The sequence below is a fragment of the Triticum urartu genome, chromosome 1, assembly GCF_003073215.2.
Source record: "Triticum urartu cultivar G1812 chromosome 1, Tu2.1, whole genome shotgun sequence".
In the NCBI taxonomy this organism is placed as follows: domain Eukaryota; kingdom Viridiplantae; phylum Streptophyta; class Magnoliopsida; order Poales; family Poaceae; genus Triticum; species Triticum urartu.
The window spans coordinates 106,453,088-106,472,706 of NC_053022.1; the positions used below are offsets into that span (position 1 = coordinate 106,453,088).

Sequence of the window (19,619 nt, forward strand, 5' to 3'; positions counted from 1 at the left end):
CATGATAATTGAGTTCATCTAATCAAATTGTTTAATGAACTCTCACTCAGATAGACACCCCTCTAGTCATCTAAGTGAAACATGATCCAAGTCAACTAGGCCGTGTCCGATCATCACGTGAGACGGACTAGTGAATATCGGTGAACATCTTCATATTGATCGTATCTTCTATACGACTCATGCTCGACCTTTCGGTCTTCCGTGTTCCGAGGCCATGTCTGTACATGCTAGGCTCGTCAAGTCAACCTAAGTGTATTGCGTGTGTAAATCTGGTTTACACCCGTTGTATTCGAACGTTAGAATCTATCACACCCGATCATCACGTGGTGCTTCGAAACAACGAACCTTCGCAACGGTGCACAGTTAGGGGGAACACTTTCTTGAAATTATTATGAGGGATCATCTTATTTAAGCTACCGTCGTTCTAAGCAAATAAGATGTAAAACATGATAAACATCACATGCAATCAAATAGTGACATGATATGGCCAATATCATTTTGCTCCTTTTGATCTCCATCTTCGGGGCTCCATGATCATCATTGTCACCGGCATGACACCATGATCTCCATCATCGTGTCTTCTTGAAGTTGTTTCGTCATCTATTACTTCTACTACTATGGCTAACGCTTTAGCAATAAAGTAAAGTAATTACATGACGTTTATGTTGACACACAGGTCATAAATAAATTAAGACAACTCCTATGGCTCCCGCCAGTTGTCATACTCATCGACATGCAAGTCGTGATTCCTATTACAAGAACATGATCAATCTCATACATCACATATATCATTCATCACATCCTTTTGGCCATATCACATCACAAGGCATATGCTGCAAAAACAAGTTAGACGTCCTCTAATTGTTGTTGCAAGTTTTTACGTGGCTGCTATAGGTTTCTAGCAAGAACGTTTCTTACCTACGCGAAAACCACAACGTGATATGCCAATTTCTATTTACCCTTCATAAGGACCCTTTTCATCGAATCCGATCCGACTAAAGTGGGAGAGACAGACACCCGCTAGCCACCTTATGCAACTAGTGCATGTCAGTCGGTGGAACCAGTCTCACGTAAGAGTACGTGTAAGGTCGGTCCGGGCCGCTTCATCCCACGATGCCGCCGAATCAAGATAAGACTAGTAACGGCAAGTAAATTGACAATATCGACGCCCACAACTGCTTTGTGTTCTACTCGTGCATAGAAACTACGCATAGACCTAGCTCATGATGCCACTGTTGGGGATCGTAGCAGAAATTCAAAATTTTCTACGCATCACCAAGATCAATCTATGGAGTAATCTAGCAACGAGGGGAAGGAGAGTGCATCTACATACCCTTGTAGATCGCTAAGCGGAAGCGTTCAAGTGAACGGGGTTGATGGAGTCGTACTCGTCGTGATCCAAATCACCGATGATCCTAGCGCCGAACGGACGGCACCTCCGCGTTCAACACACGTACGGTTGGGAGACGTCTCCTCCTTCTTGATCCAGCAAGGTGAGAGGAGAAGTTGAGGGAAAACTCCGACAGCACGACGGCGTGGTGGTGATGGAGCTCGTGGTTCTCCGGCAGGGCTTCGCCAAGCACTACGGAGGAGGATGAGGTGTTGGAGGAGGAAGAGGGCTGCGCCAGGGGAAGGGTGCGGCTGCCCTCTATCTCCCTCACTATATATAGGGGGAAGGGAGGAGGGGGAGGCGCCCTAGGGTTCCCTAGGGGAGGGGCGGCGGCCACAGGGGAAACCCTAGATGGGTTTGGGCGCCCCCACCCCCTAGGAAACTTGCCCCCCGAAGCCGGGAGGGGCGGCTGCCCTAGGGGTGGCGCCCCCACCTCTCCTGGTTACGTGAGATGGGATGGGAGGGGCGCTCAGCCCCTTAGTGGGCTGATGTGCCCTTTCCCCTTGGCCCATAAGGCCCCCCAACGCTTGCCGGGGCCTCCGAAACCCCTTTCGGACACGCTGGTCATCACCTGGTACCCCCGGAACAATTCCGGACTCCAACACCCTTCGTCCAATATACCGATCTTCACCTCCGGACCATTCCGGAGCTCCTCGTCATGTCCGGGATCTCATCCGGGACTCCGAACAACCTTCGGTAACCACATACTATTTCCCATAACAACTCTAGCATCACCGAACCTTAAGTGTGTAGACCCTACGGGTTCGGGAACCATGTAGACATGACCGAGACAACTCTCCGGCCAATAACCAACAGCGGGATCTGGATACCCATGTTGGCTCCCACATGTTCCATGATGATCTTTGGTTGGAGGCGGGTCGGGGCTCTTCGACGACGCCATCAAGATGGAAACGGCGCAACAAAGCGCCGCTGTCGCCGGCACCGATCGAGTCGGGCAGAAACTTTCGTCCAGAGCCCCACGACAACCACCATCACTGTACTACCGCGAGGACAGTGTTGGGGATCGTAGCAGAAATTCAGAATTTTCTACGCATCACCAAGATCAATCTATGGAGTAATCTAGCAACGAGGGGAAGGAGAGTGCATCTACATACCCTTGTAGATCGCTAAGCGGAAGCGTTCAAGTGAACGGGGTTGATGGAGTCGTACTCGTCGTGATCCAAATCACCGATGATCCTAGCGCCGAACGTACGGCATCTCCGCGTTCAACACACGTACGGTTGGGAGACGTCTCCTCCTTCTTGATCCAGCAAGGTGAGAGGAGAAGTTGAGGGAAAACTCCGACAGCACGACGGCGTGGTGGTGATGGAGCTCGTGGTTCTCCGGGCAGGGCTTCGCCAAGCACTACGGAGGAGGATGAGGTGTTGGGAGGAGGAAGAGGGCTGCGCCAGGGGAAGGGTGCGGCTGCCCTCTCTCTCCCTCACTATATATAGGGGGAAGGGAGGAGGGGGAGGCGCCCTAGGGTTCCCTAGGGGAGGGGCGGCGGCCACAGGGGAAACCCTAGATGGGTTTGGGCGCCCCCACCCCCTAGGAAACTTGCCCCCCAAGCCGGGAGGGGCGGCTGCCCTAGGGGTGGCGCCCCCACCTCTCCTGGTTACGTGAGATGGGGTGGGAGGGGCGCTCAGCCCCTTAGTGGGCTGATGTGCCCTTTCCCCTTGGCCCATAAGGCCCCCCAACGCTTGCCGGGGCCTCCGAAACCCCTTTCGGACACGCTGGTCATCACCTGGTACCCCCGAACAATTCCGGACTCCAATACCCTTCGTCCAATATACCGATCTTCACCTCCGGACCATTCCGGAGCTCCTCGTCATGTCCGGGATCTCATCCGGGACTCCGAACAACCTTCGGTAACCACATACTATTTCCCATAACAACTCTAGCATCACCGAACCTTAAGTGTGTAGACCCTACGGGTTCGGGAACCATGTAGACATGACCGAGACAACTCTCCGGCCAATAACCAACAGCGGGATCTGGATACCCATGTTGGCTCCCACATGTTCCACGATGATCTTTGGTTGGAGGCGGGTCGGGGCTCTTCGACGACGCCATCAAGATGGAAACGGCGCAACAAAGCGCCGCCGTCGCCGGCACCGATCGAGTCGGGCAGAAACTTTCGTCCAGAGCCCCACGACAACCACCATCACTGTACTACCGCGAGGACAGTGTTGGGGATCGTAGCAGAAATTTAGAATTTTCTACGCATCACCAAGATCAATCTATGGAGTAATCTAGCAACGAGGGGAAGGAGAGTGCATCTACATACCCTTGTAGATCGCTAAGCGGAAGCGTTCAAGTGAACGGGGTTGATGGAGTCGTACTCGTCGTGATCCAAATCACCGATGATCCTAGCGCCGAACGGACGGCATCTCCGCGTTCAACACACGTACGGTTGGGAGACGTCTCCTCCTTCTTGATCCAGCAAGGTGAGAGGAGAAGTTGAGGGAAAACTCCGACAGCACGACGGCGTGGTGGTGATGGAGCTCGTGGTTCTCCGGCAGGGCTTCGCCAAGCACTACAGAGGAGGATGAGGTGTTGGAGGAGGAAGAGGGCTGCGCCAGGGGAAGGGTGCGGCTGCCCTCTATCTCCCTCACTATATATAGGGGGAAGGGAGGAGGGGGAGGCGCCCTAGGGTTCCCTAGGGGAGGGGCGGCGGCCACAGGGGAAACCCTAGATGGGTTTGGGCGCCCCCACCCCCTAGGAAACTTGCCCCCCAAGCCGGGAGGGGCGGCTGCCCTAGGGGTGGCGCCCCCACCTCTCCTGGTTACGTGAGATGGGGTGGGAGGGGCGCTCAGCCCCTTAGTGGGCTGATGTGCCCTCTCCCCTTGGCCCATAAGGCCCCCCAACGCTTGCCGGGGCCTCCAAAACCCCTTTCAGACACGCTGGTCATCACCTGGTACCCCGGAACAATTTCGGACTCCAATACCCTTCGTCCAATATACCGATCTTCACCTCCGGACCATTCCGGAGCTCCTCGTCATGTCCGGGATCTCATCCGGGACTCCGAACAACCTTCGATAACCACATACTATTTCCCATAACAACTCTAGCGTCACCGAACCTTAAGTGTGTAGACCCTACGGGTTCGGGAACCATGCAGACATGACCGAGACAACTCTCTGGCCAATAACCAACAGCGGGATCTGGATACCCATGTTGGCTCCCACATGTTCCATGATGATCTCATCGGATGAACCACGATGTCGAGGATTCAATCAATCCCGTATACAATTCCCTTTGTCCAGCGGTATTATACTTGCTCGAGATTCGATCGTCGGTATCCCGATACCTTGTTCAATCTCGTTAGCGGCAAGTCTCTTTACTCGTTCCATAACACATCATCCCGTGACCAACTCCTTGGTCACATTGTGCACATTATGATGATGTCCTACCGAGTGGGCCCAGAGATACCTCTCCGTTACACGGAGTGACAAATCCCAGTCTCGATTCGTGCCAACCCAACAGACACTTTCGGAGATACCTGTAGTGTACCTTTATAGCCACCCAGTTACATTGTGACGTTTGGCACACCCAAAGCACTCCTACGGTATCCGGGAGTTGCACAATCTCATGGTCTAAGGAAATGATACTTGACATTAGAAAAGCTTTAGCATACGAACTACACGATCTTGTGCTAGGCTTAAGATTGGGTCTTGTCCATCACATCATTCTCCTAATGATGTGATCCCGTTATCAACGACATCCAATGTCCATGGTCAGAAAACCGTAACCATCCATTGATCAACGAGCTAGTCAACTAGAGGCTTACTAGGGACATGGTGTTGTCTATTTATCCACACATGTATCTGAGTTTCCTATCAATACAATTCTAGCATGGATAATAAACGATTATCATGAACAATGAAATATGATATAATAATAACTAATTTATTATGCCTCTAGGGCATATTTCCAACAGACAGCCCACCGCGCCGCAGCCCTTGACACATCCAGGGAGCCACCACCCTCATCGGAAGCACCAGCGGCCATGCCACACGACACCGCCCCGGAGCCGCCGCCAACAGCCATGACCACCTCTACACTGCTCGCACGGCCGGAGCTGGCAGAACACACACCGCCCCGGAGGCCAGGGACCGCTCCCCACGACCGCCGCAGCACCTCCACCTACGCGGCGCCGCCGCGCCGCCATCCAGGAGCTGCAGCACGCCGCCACCACCGCAGCTCAACCAGCCGGACGTGCAGCCACCGGAGCCACACGCCTGGGCAGCCCCACCAACGGATCCAGCCTCCTGGCGCCAGATCCGCGGCGGCCGGCCCAGCACCGCCCCACACGACTCACAGGGAAAGGAGAGGAGAGAACGGCGCCGCCACCATGCCCGGGGCCGCCGCCCCGGCTTGCCTGCGCCGGCGAGATGCCGCCGCCGCCAGTCGCCTCGCGTCGTCCAGGGCCGCCGCTACGCGTCTCGCGAGGAGAAGTCCCCGCCGCCGCCGAACGCCGAGCGGGCTTTGCCCGTCGGATTCACCTGGCGGCGGCGAGGGGAGCTGGGGTGGAGGTGGGGAAAACGGGGGCGGCGGCAGCTAGGTTTCGCTCGTGGCGCCCCCCTGGGAGCGACGCGAGCACTGCACCCGATCTATGACGGTTGTGTTTGCTTGTAATGAGCGGAAATATCATTTGAAGATGTTCTGACCTTTTTCCGTGAACTTTCCCAGTTCAGAATATATGCGTGGACTACTTGAACATTTGCGTAAATTTTTAGACTGGCAGTAGCTACTACCATGTCATTTAGCATGGTTGATCAGTGGAAGTTCAATGTTCCATCTCTGTTGCCTAAAGCTGGTACAAAAATTCAGGGAATTGGTAACAACTCATGCCTCTGTTTACGGCAAAGCTACAGTTTGTGTAGGTTACCTTTCTTGTAGTTTGATGAAGCATGCTGATTTTAGTGCAATCTAGTTATGACTCCTTTTTTAAAATAAAAAATCATCTTTGTGCAATTATACAAACCACGCAAGGAACAAAAGAAAATATGTTTTGAGCACATGCACAAACGAAATTGTAGGATACTGTATTTCTGAGCAACACAGATTAAAAGGAGGTGAGGATCTAGCGGGTCAGACAAATATATCGTACCGAATTCGGATGGAATCCGTCATACGCCATGACATTGCTCATCATAAAATCTTTGACAGACAGGGTCATCATATCTTAGCTGTCTCAGAACAACAACTAAGCAGGGTCCTTAATCCCATCTTTTGTTACTCCATCCGTAACAAAATGTGACGTTTTTTCATGCCTATGCAAAACCAAAAAATGTCTTAGATTTTGTTACGGAGGAATACTTGTTTTATTGTTTAACTCATCTCGATTAAATGACAAAACATTCAGATCCATGTTTCGGAATTGAAGCTTTATTATAGTTTCTTTCATCCCTTTGTCCACCTTATTTATAATGCAAGCAAGCAAGATATGTACACATACATGAGCAATCACCACTCCTGATCATGTTCATAGCATCTCGCTAACATATCAAAATGATGGGGAGCTACCACTTTTAGATAGCGAAACCAAAGACCATTTAATATTCACTTTAGTGTTGAATTGAACGCATCGCTCCAGTGTTTACGTATTTTAGTGTGTTTGTTTACTCATTTCAATCCGTATGTAGTCCATATTGAAATATCCAAAACATCTCATATTTGTGAAAAAAGGGAGTAGCATATAGTACAGTCAAATGACTTCAGTGCTTGCTGCTTCCTCTATGGTCCAGCAAAATTCAAAAGATGCAGGTGGTTCTGCAATTGTTGAGGTAGATAGCGTAGCTTATCACCAAACATTGGATTAACCCCCCATGTTCATCTGCATATACTTTGGTTAGCAGGACAGGAGCTCTAGCAAACACTGATGTGGATTGCTAGGGTACGTTCAATTCAAGACTACTACAGTTAACAAAGTTTTGCTAGGGTATGTTCCAACTGCCGTGCAACTCATTATGGATGGATCCCTCATTTACCTCCTGCTTAGTACTACCACTATAGTTTCATTTCGTCATAATAGCAATTTTGTAAATGGAAGTTTTTTTTCCGGATGCTACAGATATGTTTTGGCTATTCTATCATGATCTGGTATCTGTTATATACAGTAAAATGCATTTCCAAAGGAACCGTTTGCTTGATTTGATGCTCAGTGATATCAATAGCTACAGATATCACACCCTTTTATTAAATTGTTGTACTCATTGAAATTTTATTCTATTTTTGTGCAGATGATGACGACGCTTAGCTATTCAAAATTCTTTGCCAGTAACTAGGCAGTTTGCTTTGGTCAAGAGAGAGAACATGGTCTGGACTATCCATCTTTTGCTTCTGAATGAAACTGAATCTGCTTTCTAGTCAGTGGTACTATAAAAAACTGAAGTTTCACAAAATGTGTGATCCTTTTGTACTTGATTCTGACTGGTTATCTTCTCTTATTCATGTTTGTTCAGTTCAAATGATGACACAGTGAAACATAACTCTTATCTTGCTGCATGGTGTATGATGGGTGGTATTAATAGGTGCATGCTGGGAGGGGTTAACCAAGCAAAAATTCAGGGAGGGATTGAGGAGAATTTAGTGGTGTAATCCCTACAGGGAATGGGTGAGGAAGTGGCGACCACCCGACAAACCAAACAAAGCCTAACGTGGTGAGGAATTGCTGCTGTGATCACATCACATTATAATTGGCTGTGCCTTTGGTGACACAAATGGAGATGCACATCTGTTAGGAAAGTAAGGGCGCAATCTAAGATTGTAGCATCATGTTTTTTCACATTCAATTGCACTCATTCTACCACACATGGCAAGGCAAAAAAAAAAGAGCAGATTTGCAAATATAAGCACCTTCACTTTACCGAGAAAACTTGATTGAGCGGCCTGAACAAGGCACAAAAATCAATTCACGAGCTTATCTTTACTACCAAAATTGCGACTTTATGCCATTCCTCTCACTTCAGCACTGATCTATTTGTCACTGACTGATCAATTCAACTACCTTTCAATGCATTTCCTCGAAAACCAAAGACTATCATATTGGGATAGAGGAAAAGCTGATACCTCCCTCCTAGAATGAAGTCCAGGAAGGGCAAGTATACTCACAGGTTGTTCTCCTGAACAATATTCCATGCAAACATGGACTTATTCTTCCATCTTGTCAGTAGAGCCCAGCAGATAGCCAACGTCCGGGGTAATAACCGCGCGCTTACTGACCTCTCCCAGGGTGCAGCAATGATTTTCTCTGGTGTTAACCGCCACAGCCTCCTGGACAAACATGCAATTTGAACCGGGAGATACCTGGGAAGTTTGTAATTGTTAGTGTTGCACGGAAAACATATACACAAACACAAAATGCAGCAGTTTACAGTTTTCATACTCACATCAAACAGTGCATCTCCTATCTTCATCTTCACTTTACCGCTTTTATAAACGAGTATCTTCCCCATGAGACCTCCTGGCAGATCTTTGATCTTAGAGCCAGGGAGTGTCCGCCCACGTGCCACTTTAGAGCTTGTGGCAGGTTCAACATTCTCCTCAGAGCCAGTATTTGGTTCTTCAACAGATTCCATTTGCTTTGGTAAAGGAAGAGACGCAGGTAACTGGAAGAAGAGTAACTGTGGTGTGTCGGACCAATCCTGTCAGCACAACAGTCAATATAAAAAGCAGCTATAGTCGTCTGTTTGTGGTTGCTGAATTGTATTGTGCTGTGCTTATATTAAAAGGTTCAAGCAGTTAGACACCAGGTTGCATACTAATAATATGTAAATTCAAAATTCTGATTTTGCTCTAAAGCATAGGACAAGAAATGACATGCTGTAACAATTTGATAATAAATTACCATTAATCCAAGTTCTTCTGCTGCAGTTAATTCGCCATCCTGAGCTCTGCTGGCCGATTTCTCTCCAAACTCCTCTTCATCAAGAATCTCTACATGACGTACGTAGGAGAGAAATAATGGAGGGTTAAAGAAAAATAATCTTACAACATAAGACCAGAAGGACCAATAGAATACCAGGATCTCCAGAGTAGGGCCTCCTAAGTGGGAGAGTTATAGGATAGTCGCTATGGGTATAATCCTGTAAAAAGATGGAAATTAATCAAATTAATAATGCATGCACAGGAAGACATTCATATTGATTCGCACTTGGTAACTCCACTCACCCATGGATCCACATATTCTTTTGGTGCTTTTGGCGCTGTAACATCATACAGAGCATGCATGAAAAGAAAGGGTGTTAAAGCTCCAAAAATAGCAATATGTACAGTTAAAATAGTGTTGCATGATCTGTGTTCCATTCTGAAAGTGAAACAAAATTGCAATGCCCGACTAACAACTACAAGAGTGCAAGGTCTTCAGCCAAATACACTAATATGTACAGCAAATAAGTGTTCCATGTTCTCTGTTTTGTTCAAAAGGAGAAACAAAATTGCAAAGCCAGCCAACAAACTACCAAAAAGCACAAGTTATTTTCTTTTTCCAATTTTCACGAACAGATATTACCATTTAGTGGAACGTTAACTAAACATAGAACGATCTAGATAAATATGTCGCAATAATACCTGCCGAATACTTCCGCGTAGGAAAAGATCTTGCGTACGAAGAGTTCCCTTGCCCAAATGCAACCTGTGTATTGATTTCTGTTGTGCCAGCAGATTGATATATCATTAGTAATACATCCAAATTTACAGAGAAAATGCCAGCAATATTAGAAACAGTGGCTGAATTCATCAACAAGACCAAACTAGTTTGATGGTTGTAATAATCTAACATATTCACAGAAGAAAGAGCTAAGCTAAGAGAGTTTCTTTAACATCTACTCTATAATAAGATACACTTTACTACGTGCAGTAATTTTACACTATGCAAGAGAACAAGATTCTAATTTGGTGCAACCTCTGCATATTGCATTCCTGAAGATGAGCACATGAAGCCTTGTAAGTTACAGTTTCCTCACAAGTTATTCGCAATATGTTTTCACCCTCAGAGGCCAACAAAACTACAGTACCAAACACTTGTGCTTGGCCAGCTCTGAAACATTCCACAGTTTCCTTTCCAGGACCGGTGTATTGGTAGAACAACATTGTGTATATTAGGGATGAAACACACATAAACTAGTAACTAGAAATTGTTCAAAGAAGTCCATGACTTAAAAGGGAAGTTGATTGGTCAATTTTGTCTAGTGATGAGGAAGATGCGACTTCCTCAATTAACAGCCCCCAAGATTCTTACAGACATATAGTCAAGTATGAAGATTTAGAACTTAAGAGGTGCTTTTTTCGCAACAATAGTTGACTGATGAGCCAATGCAAATGAGAGAAAATAGGCGCTGAGCATGCTCAAAGAGTAGGATCATGGAGCACAATATCAATTAACCACATTTACCTTTTTTCTCAACCTTAGGTCTTCTTCCAAAGGGATCAGTGCTCTACAGATGAAACAAAATATAAAACACACGAATCAGCCATCAAACAAAAAGCTTGCAGATACAACAAACGGCCAACAGACTAATATAGGCACCTGTGATGTCTTCAGTTTCATCAACAATTCCTTATCAATGATTTCATCCTTGCTCTCCTCAACAGGCTCCCTGTAGACAGTTTATAATCAACTAAATCCCATGATACCGTGCCTGCCCATCTAGAAAACCTTGAATAACTGGAATTGTGAAAGAAAATCTAGACAGAAGAAACATACGTTTTTGGGACAACCTTTGCAGGTTTCTTTGGAGGCTTTTTGGGTGCGAATTTAAGTCCCCCCTTAAAATGCAAGAAGCAAAAACCGTAACCATCAAATTGAAACAATGGAATATACATTAGGAACAACGAAAGTGAACACTAACCTTGCGAGGACGGGGCGCAAGGGAGCCATCTATTTCCTTCTTCACGTTACTCTTGTCGTCCATAAGATAGCAACAAATGCAAAAACCTGCAAAAGGTGGAACACCAAAGCTAAGATGGCTGATGGGCCTATCACTATTAGCCGGCGACGGTGACTCAGACAAGAGCGGAGCAGGGCGGCCGGCGGGTTTCGTAGACTGGCGGCGGCGGCGGCGGGCCGTTGAGAGGGGCGGGGGGGGGGGGGGGGGGGGGGGGGGGGGGGGGGGGGGGGGGGGGGGGAGGAGGTACCTGGTTCAGACGATCTGCCGCCGCCGCCAATGTCCTCGATCTGCCGCCGCCGCACACGAGAACCGCTCGAGTTTTCAGTCTTCCTCGCGAAAACGTCGACTATTTCTTTCGAGCTGAAGGCCCAACCATTGGGCCCACCAGGGTCCAGATCATATACGAGCCGAGAATCTTATCACCGGCCCAAAAGGAAGTCACGAATTTGTGAGCCGACCTAGAAGAGGAGGAAGAGGAAGAGAAGAGCGCAACGCAAGCAGAGGCAAAGAATGGCGATGGCGAGGAGGAGGGCCCTCGCGCTCGTGTCCCAGCTCCTCCAGAGGCGGGTTCTCCCCGCGCCGCGCTTCCTCTCGTCGGCGGCCGGCGGCGCTCTAGACCGCCTCAATTCGCCGCCCTTCGCACGCCCGGCCGCGCCCAGGAATCCCGCTCCCCCTTCCCCATGGGATCGGCTCGGAGGTTAGATTTCGCCGCTCCCCTTCTCCTTGTGTCGAATTTGGCTCTGCGAGGTTGGCATGCTAGGGAGGTCGGATTCACGGATTGGACGCGTGGAGATGTGAACTTTAGGGTCGGCTAGCGAATTAGTTTAGCACGTGGTAGGTCGGTTTCTTCATCTGAGCGACGACGCGTTCGTTTGTAGGTCAGTAATGTTCTCTGATTGCTTGCATTGCATTTTGAGCTGAAATGGGCTCCACTTAGGTGATCTTGTTCTTGCATTAGACGACCTGATTGTTCGTGAATATGTTGGTGTCAGTGCCTTAGCTCATGTGCTCATGTTTGTTTGCTTGCAAAATTGGTGTCATGGACAGGGCAGAAGAGGACCATGTTCATCCAGACGCAGTCGACCCCCAACCCGCAGTCGCTCATGTTCCATCCTGGAAAGCCGGTTATGGAAGTTGGGAGCTCTGATTTCCCTAATGCTCGGACTGCGATGACATCACCTTTGGCGAAGGCGCTGTTTGCGATCGAAGGTACATCAAGCAGCCGCCCTAGTAATCTACTGCATTATTTTATATTTCAGCATTTCAATTTGCGTATTTACCAGTCCTCCTGTTAATCAGTTAGTTACCATCGTCACAACAAACGATCTGTTGCTATGTGTCTAGTCCTTACATGCCCCTGCAAAGTTTAAAAACCTACCCAGCCCCCCTTGTGTTACAAGCAGGCGCTCTGTGTCTGACATACGAGCCAAGGTGTAGATAAGGTTTACTTGTAAAGGCATACGAGGTTGTGCCATGAAATTGAGTTGGAAGAACAGATCTTTTTAGTCTTCTGTGTTTGGTAAACAGTTTTTTTAATGAATCAATGTTAACTATTCATTCTGTTCAATTACTTTTTAGTTTTCCTTTTCATTTTGTCGTGTTGATCTTCTGTTGTTGAACTAAAAGCCTTTTAGCTGTTAAAGGGAACTATTATGAGATGTAATTGAAAAAAGTGGCTTACAAACTACAGAGAGCCATGCACTGAATTCTTACCAAATAAATTAGCAACTAAGTAAGCACTATGGTTTGTTGGACATCCAAGCAACCATTTGGGCACAAAAGAAGAGTAAGGGGACTTGAATACAATAAATTGGTGAAACATAAATTGAGGGAGACCTATTTAACGTGGGCAAAGGGCATGATAACTTAATGCAGGCATTGAGGTGGGTTAAATTTGAAGAATAGTATGCAAAAATGCACACGGTTGATTTGTTCATAGGGCAGAAGGAAGTCATTCCAAAAGCAAGAATCCTGATCTTATCTTGAAATCTGTTAGGCAAGACATATTTGGAGCTGATGGTTCTTTATTTTTCAAATGCATCACCATGATGAGGACGTGCAACTTTATCATTGTTTAATAAGGGATTTGACTTCTTACAAAATAGTACATCCATGCAAATGCTTCAGGCTTAGTTTGGCATTCGTTGTATATTCTTTGGAACCATAACGACAAAATAAATGCTAGGATCGGTAAATATGTAACAGCAAAGATGTCACAGCACAACATCTGAAATTGGCGCCAAAATTTCTCAGTGAAATATTCCATTTGGTCATGGTATTGACTGGATTCAATTTCTATGCAGGAGTTACAAGAGTATTCTTTGGATCTGATTTTGTAACTGTGACAAAATCTGATGAGACTTCATGGGACTATCTTAAGCCTGAGGTCTTTGCTGCGATAATGGATTTCTACTCATCTGGACAGCCACTTTTCCTGGACTCAAATACCGCAGCTGCTATGGACACAGCAATTCATGAGGTATTCATGGACATTCTTTCTATTTCATGGTTTGTTTCCATAGCTTTGTTCTTCTGCAGCATGGTCATTTCCTGTGCCATACAATATTTCTAAACTACAATTATAAGAAAAGATTACTGTTGGCAGAACCTTTATGCTTTTTAGTCATATCGCTTTTTATAGAAGTGTTCATCTAGGGTGTGAAGTATAAATGGTGTTGGTTTTATGCAAGATGTAAGCATACAGTAACAATATAAAACATAAGTCCATGGGAGAGACGGATATTAAGAGTTCATTAGGAAAGTACAGAATTATGGAAGAGTTTAGTTGTCTTAGGAAAGATCTAGTAAGTCCAATTAGGAGAGGTTGGTGACCTGAGCAACGCATCCATGCCATCTGGTTATCTTCAGCACGGCAGTTATCACGTTGTGAATCAAGGTTCACACCACCAGCACAATACTGCTGAATAATGCTAACGAACTTGTTCATACTGTTAATTCTTGTGTGTGACAGGAAGGTAGGTAGCAGTAGCACTGACACACTATTTTTTGTTCTCTGTGGGGATGCAAAATAACATTTGTTATCATGAATAATTGAAAACCTGTGCTTGAGATTCTAAATCTGCCATGCAACGTTTGTCTGTGTCGAAGGATGATTCAGAAATAGTTGCTATGATAAAAGAACTGTTGGAGACCCGTATTCGTCCGGCTGTTCAAGATGATGGTGGTGACATTGAATACCGAGGATTTGAGCCGTTAGTACCTCCCCTCTCCTGATGTTCATGTATGATGCTGATTTTAAAGAATGTTGGCTACATTGTCTCACTGTGATACTATCCTTGCAGAGAAACAGGAATAGTGAAGCTAAAAATGCAAGGTGCCTGCAGTGGCTGCCCGAGTTCATCAGTCACGTTGAAATCTGGCATAGAGAACATGCTCATGCACTATGTGCCCGAGGTAATATTCAGTGCTTTGTTTCCCCTTTCTTGGAACAGCTCCCATTGTGTGTTTGTGTGTGTGTTCAGTGAAAAAGGCTGTCCATTATTTGATAGCTACAATGCTGATTATCTGGTACTATTCAAGAAATCTGTTAACATTGCTATTGCTTCTTATGCCCAGCTTGCTTAAAAGAGTAACTTATTCATCTTTGATCGATATGTCGCCGTTGGCAGGCTTCACAAACTTTCATGTTTCATTCTTTGGTAGGTGAAAGGAGTGGAGCAGGAGTTTGATGGTGATGAGGAAGCTGAACTGGCTGGCCAGATGGAATGAGTTTTTACAGTTAAATCGCAACCCTTGTCACATATGCTTGTTCAGGGAAACCATGCTATGCATGAAAAGTCCTGGAGAATTACCACTCCCAAAACCATAGGTTACCACTATATTTTGTGAGATAAACCAGGAATAGCCTGAAGGTTTTTGTGATGATTAGATGGTTGTAATTTTGATCAAATGTGTGCAAGAAGCAGACTACCGCACATGGTAGAGAGGCAGCAGTAGCCTGAACCAACATCAACTGCAGTAGGGCTGAATAAAGTGATAGTTGGATTGATCTTTCCTTTTGTCCAACTCTGTATATGCTGAGCATGTCTAACTAATACCAAAGGTTATCACTTTGGTATGGCAGGTGTAATTTCATGGTGGTTATTTCTGCTTTGTATGTACTGTATGTTTTGCATTTGCATATGCATGAATGGTTATGGCTGCAAATAAAATCTGGATTCATCAGCATCAATCAGCATAAGAAACGCAAACTTCTGTCTTGATTTGCACTGATTGAATTGAAACGAATGAATCATTTTTATTGCTTTGATCTTTATTACACATGAAGGAGGGCAATGCTTGCTTTTGATCACCCATCCTTCTGAATTAACAATGGAAACAAAACACTTACATGGAAATAAACAGAAAATAGGGAACACATTGAATCAGGGGTAAAATTAAAACAAACTCTGGACTAATCACAGTTTGAGCCTACCATGACAGAACAACATACAGCCACTGACCAGCTTTTTCCCTCTCCGGAGCAAACATTTGCCCCAGAGCACCTACCCTTTTGGCCCCGAATGCGACACACTGACACGATCCAAGATCTACGGCGCAGGTGGATCCAAATACAAAATCCAGCCCCCCATCACATCAACATCATCAGCCTGAAAGAGACATCATTTCCCTGCTGCTCCATCCTGATAATCCATCTAAGAAATCTGTATGACTGGTTTGGAATCACTTGGTGGTCTGTTTAGGCTGCCTTGTATATCATGTATGTATGTACACGGCGCACCAATTGTGGGGGGTCGTCAGCCATGTAGTAGTGGGGGTGTAGATGAGGAGGACAAGGCCATGAGCAAGAATGCAGCCTCCTCCACCCCCATTGAGACCGTCCTTTTCTTCTTCACCACTTGGAGGTTACTGCTTTTGTTGTTGCTACTGCTGCTGCTGTCTTTTACTGCACTTGTTGCCTCTCCGTGATCTTCTCGTTGTTGCTGCTGCTGCTGCTGCTGTTGTTGTTGGTGTTGTTGTTGGTTTAACTGCTGGTTCTGTGGCTTGTTGTCGAGACCTAGCTCTTGCCTCCTCTTCTTCCTGTATCGGATACCGCACGCGTTGCAAAGCGTCTAGGATGGAAGTGAAAAAGTTCAATACACAATTTTAAAAAAAGATGTTCAATACACATTCAGCTCTATTTTTGTTATCAGACTAGGACCACTAACTCCATTGTTACTTTTCAGATCAGAGAAACATATCAGTTTTGCCAACGAAAAAGGAGAGATTACTGGTTGATGGGTGCACGGCTCAGTGCCAGAAGGAAGTGAAAAACTATCATGGTGATAAGGATATCCCTTAAAGAATTGGCCCAACCAATAGAAAACAACCAGAGAAAAGCTGGCCCCTTTTTAAATATCCCATCTCACACATGCCACTTGGGAATATTAGGGGGGATTGGAGGTTAGCACTGTTGCGAGGAACAGCTCACCTAACCTCCAAATGGAATCAAAACTGAGTACACACACTGATTCTCTTTTTTTTTTTCCCTCCCTTTGCCGTGGGACTTTATCCAAAGCTCCAAGCTGCCCTGATTAGAACAATCATCACCATATCTTTTTTTAGATAAAAATCGCCGCCATATCTTATGATCTTCCTCTCCCACGCAAATACCCGGATTAAAATCGCCACCCTATCTTATACTCTGCCAAAACCAGAGGCTCTAATGATTCTAGCATGATCGCTCTAGGAACAGCCTGAACGATATAATCAAGAATTGATCGCAGTATGAACCGCAAGAACTGTGGTGATCAGGCCATGGTTGACACCACCGATCACCTCCCCCACAGGCCACAAGCACAAACAAGAAAGAAAGGAAAAAGAGGGGAGAAGTGGGGAACTCACCCTCGGCCCCGTCGGCCCGCTGCGCCACATGGGGGTGGTGGTGGTGCGGCATTCGACGCAGCACATCCTCCCTCCTTCCCCCGCCGCCGGAGCGACCCCGATCACCTGAGGGAGACGAGGCAGAGGCCAGGAACACATCAGCAGCCACAGAGCATAAGAAGATCTTTCTTTTTTTCAATTAGAAGACGGCCGGGCAGAGAGATGAACCTTGTGGTGAGACGAATCCATCGGTGGCGCTGGACGGGTGGTCTGCTCGGCGGTGATCTTGGTCGGAGATGAGGGTGTCGTGCTGGGTTTGCTCTGCTCTCTTGAAGAAGCGTATGTGGGAGGAGAGGGAGTAGTTGGGGCGGGGAGGGGAGAGGAGAAGAGATAGCAACCAAGGCTAAGCTGCAAGCTTTGTTTTTGATCTCTGGCTAGGCTGCAAGTTGGTAGGGTACTTGTACAAGTTCCCTCCTTATCTTCTAGCCCCTGTATTAATATGTTCTTAGTCTCCTTATCCATTGCTAGCAACAAGGGCGAAAACGGAGCGAAAAGTACCCCCGTTTCCGGTAAATATGAAGCGGACGGTCTCATTGCGGATTACGCTAGAGCAAAAATGGATCCTCCACATATTTTGCCGAGCATGAAAACATGTAGTTTTATGACGAATAAGTTCAATACATGCCCATGTCTCCTCTTACCAACTAAAGTTGCTATAATTACTTTCATATTGATATTTGTTGCTAACATTGTAGCAACAGAATGGAAAGGTCCATCAGATTCAGAGTGGAGAACACACATTGGGATTAACCCATATTTTATAGTAGCTATGTTGCTATAATTACTTTGATATTGAAATTTGTTGATACCATCGTAGCAACAACATAGTTGAAAGTTCCAACAAATTCTGAGGCAGAAAAGTCCATCAAATTTCTGGTAAAGATCGTAAACATACAATCCTAGCACGGAATTTTTGTTACATAATATTGGAGCAAAAATGAATGCTCAACCCGTTTTGTAGGAGTGACGAAACATGTGGTTTGATTATATGTATAAGGTCATACGTGTAGTGGCTCGGCCGTTATCTACTTTGCTCACCGCTTTTTGTCCCTCCTTATTTGCTGATGTTGGTGTTAATGCACGTTAATGCGTTTCCATCTCTTTATTTTGTTATTGTTCATATTAAGGCGAAAACAAACTCGTAGTTGCCTATTTTTTTTAAAAAAAAATCTAGATCACCCTTGTTTGTCCCTCCTTATCTGCTGACATTGGTGTTAATGTGTTCCACCTTTTTATTGTTATTATTGCTAGTACAACAAAAATCGATCTCATATTTCCATGTTTTTCAAATAAAAATCATTATCTAGTTTCCGCACCGCTTTTTGTCCCTCCTTATCTGCCGACGTTGGTGATAATATGGTTCAGTCTCTTTTCTTTCTTTTTGTTGCTACTAACGCGAAAATCATACTCATGGTTCCTTGATTCTAAACCCTTCGATTTAACTGCTATGTTATGTTAGATAGTATTTAAGCCTACCCTTGCATGACCTGATCTTGTAATCTTAAATCCATGTTCCTTACAATCCTAGCATGATTAGGAGTTGCTTGATCTATACCTAGTTCTCTCCCCCTACTTATTTTGCTATACTTAGTCACGCTTAATAGAGTTTGTGTCTTGATCCATTGAATGAGTTTGAGGAATCACATTTTGGTAGTTGAACATATACCTGGCCATGGGCCGGGCCTAAAAAAGCCCACGGCAGAAAACTGAGGCCTAGGCCCTCCCAGGCCCTACCATTGGTCCTACTTTTCAAGCCCAAGCCCGGTTCATCTGGTAAAAAGCCCTGAAAAGCCCTTAGGGCCGTGGGCCGGGCCTCTTCCTTAAAATGCCAATATGCCAAGCCCAGGCCCGTCTAGGCCCTATTGGTGGGCTCAAAACTCACGCCCAAGCTCAGCCCACGGGCAAGCCCATCGGGCCTAGGCCCTGGATTTTAGGGCCGGGTCTGGGTGGGCCGACAGGGCCGGGCCGGAGATGGCCAGGACTAGTTGAACATGAATAGTGGGATGAGGTAAATATTACTGGAGGTAATCGGAGCTAAACATGATTAGAGGCCAAAGTGAGAGGCCATGTTGGAGAACGTGATGGGTTCTCTCATTTACAGCGATTAAGGACCGAGTTCTCGTTTCATTGATCCAAGACCGAGCGTACAACCACACAAGGTCATATGGGTAACCTCTTGACTTGCTAAGTTACCTCAGACCAGTCTACCAATGGCAATAGTCCGGGATTTTCATTCATCATGTGACTTGAAAGGAGATGTGGAGAATGATACCTCAATATAAGGGTGGCCCGACTTACTAATTGGGGCTTGGGTGCATTGTGCAACACTTGAGTATATATCGGAGCACTCAGGTAAACTCACGATTATGGATAGAGCTCGTATGGATGACATCGGGTCGAGTGTAAGGTAAGAGTCATGGTTGATCACCCTCTGCCAACATACAATGTGAAGC

The 19,619-nt window shown here is 46.2% G+C and overlaps 3 protein-coding genes across 4 annotated transcripts; 1 reads left to right on the top strand and 2 right to left on the bottom strand.

The window, feature by feature from the left end:
- Positions 1 to 6,441: 6,441 nt before the first annotated feature.
- LOC125550661 (DNA-directed RNA polymerase III subunit RPC4) lies at positions 6,442 to 11,666 on the bottom strand. Of its 2 annotated transcripts, XM_048713717.1 has the most exons (12): positions 11,531 to 11,666; positions 11,245 to 11,330; positions 11,100 to 11,161; positions 10,923 to 10,992; positions 10,788 to 10,830; positions 9,965 to 10,042; positions 9,566 to 9,600; positions 9,417 to 9,480; positions 9,243 to 9,331; positions 8,785 to 9,039; positions 8,507 to 8,701; positions 6,442 to 6,666 (listed from the first exon to the last, which is right to left on the bottom strand). In XM_048713717.1, exons 2-11 carry the CDS (start codon positions 11,305 to 11,307, stop codon positions 8,546 to 8,548), a joined length of 915 nt encoding a protein of 304 aa, XP_048569674.1. In that variant the 5' UTR covers positions 11,308 to 11,330; positions 11,531 to 11,666; the 3' UTR covers positions 6,442 to 6,666; positions 8,507 to 8,545. The 2 variants fall into 2 exon arrangements, with proteins under 2 accessions (XP_048569674.1, XP_048569667.1); XM_048713710.1 differs by lacking the exon at positions 6,442 to 6,666 and having other exon boundaries at positions 8,258 to 8,701.
- LOC125550674 (nifU-like protein 4, mitochondrial) lies at positions 11,664 to 15,391 on the top strand. Its single transcript, XM_048713723.1, has 6 exons — positions 11,664 to 11,980; positions 12,331 to 12,492; positions 13,587 to 13,762; positions 14,392 to 14,495; positions 14,586 to 14,697; positions 14,947 to 15,391. Exons 1-6 carry the CDS (start codon positions 11,794 to 11,796, stop codon positions 15,010 to 15,012), a joined length of 807 nt encoding a protein of 268 aa, XP_048569680.1. The 5' UTR covers positions 11,664 to 11,793; the 3' UTR covers positions 15,013 to 15,391.
- Positions 15,392 to 15,521: 130 nt separating this feature from the next.
- On the bottom strand, positions 15,522 to 17,556 carry LOC125550675 (GATA transcription factor 17-like). The gene is made up of 3 exons (XM_048713727.1): positions 17,335 to 17,556; positions 17,128 to 17,232; positions 15,522 to 16,355 (listed from the first exon to the last, which is right to left on the bottom strand). Exons 1-3 carry the CDS (start codon positions 17,353 to 17,355, stop codon positions 16,041 to 16,043), a joined length of 441 nt encoding a protein of 146 aa, XP_048569684.1. The 5' UTR covers positions 17,356 to 17,556; the 3' UTR covers positions 15,522 to 16,040.
- Positions 17,557 to 19,619: the final 2,063 nt, after the last annotated feature.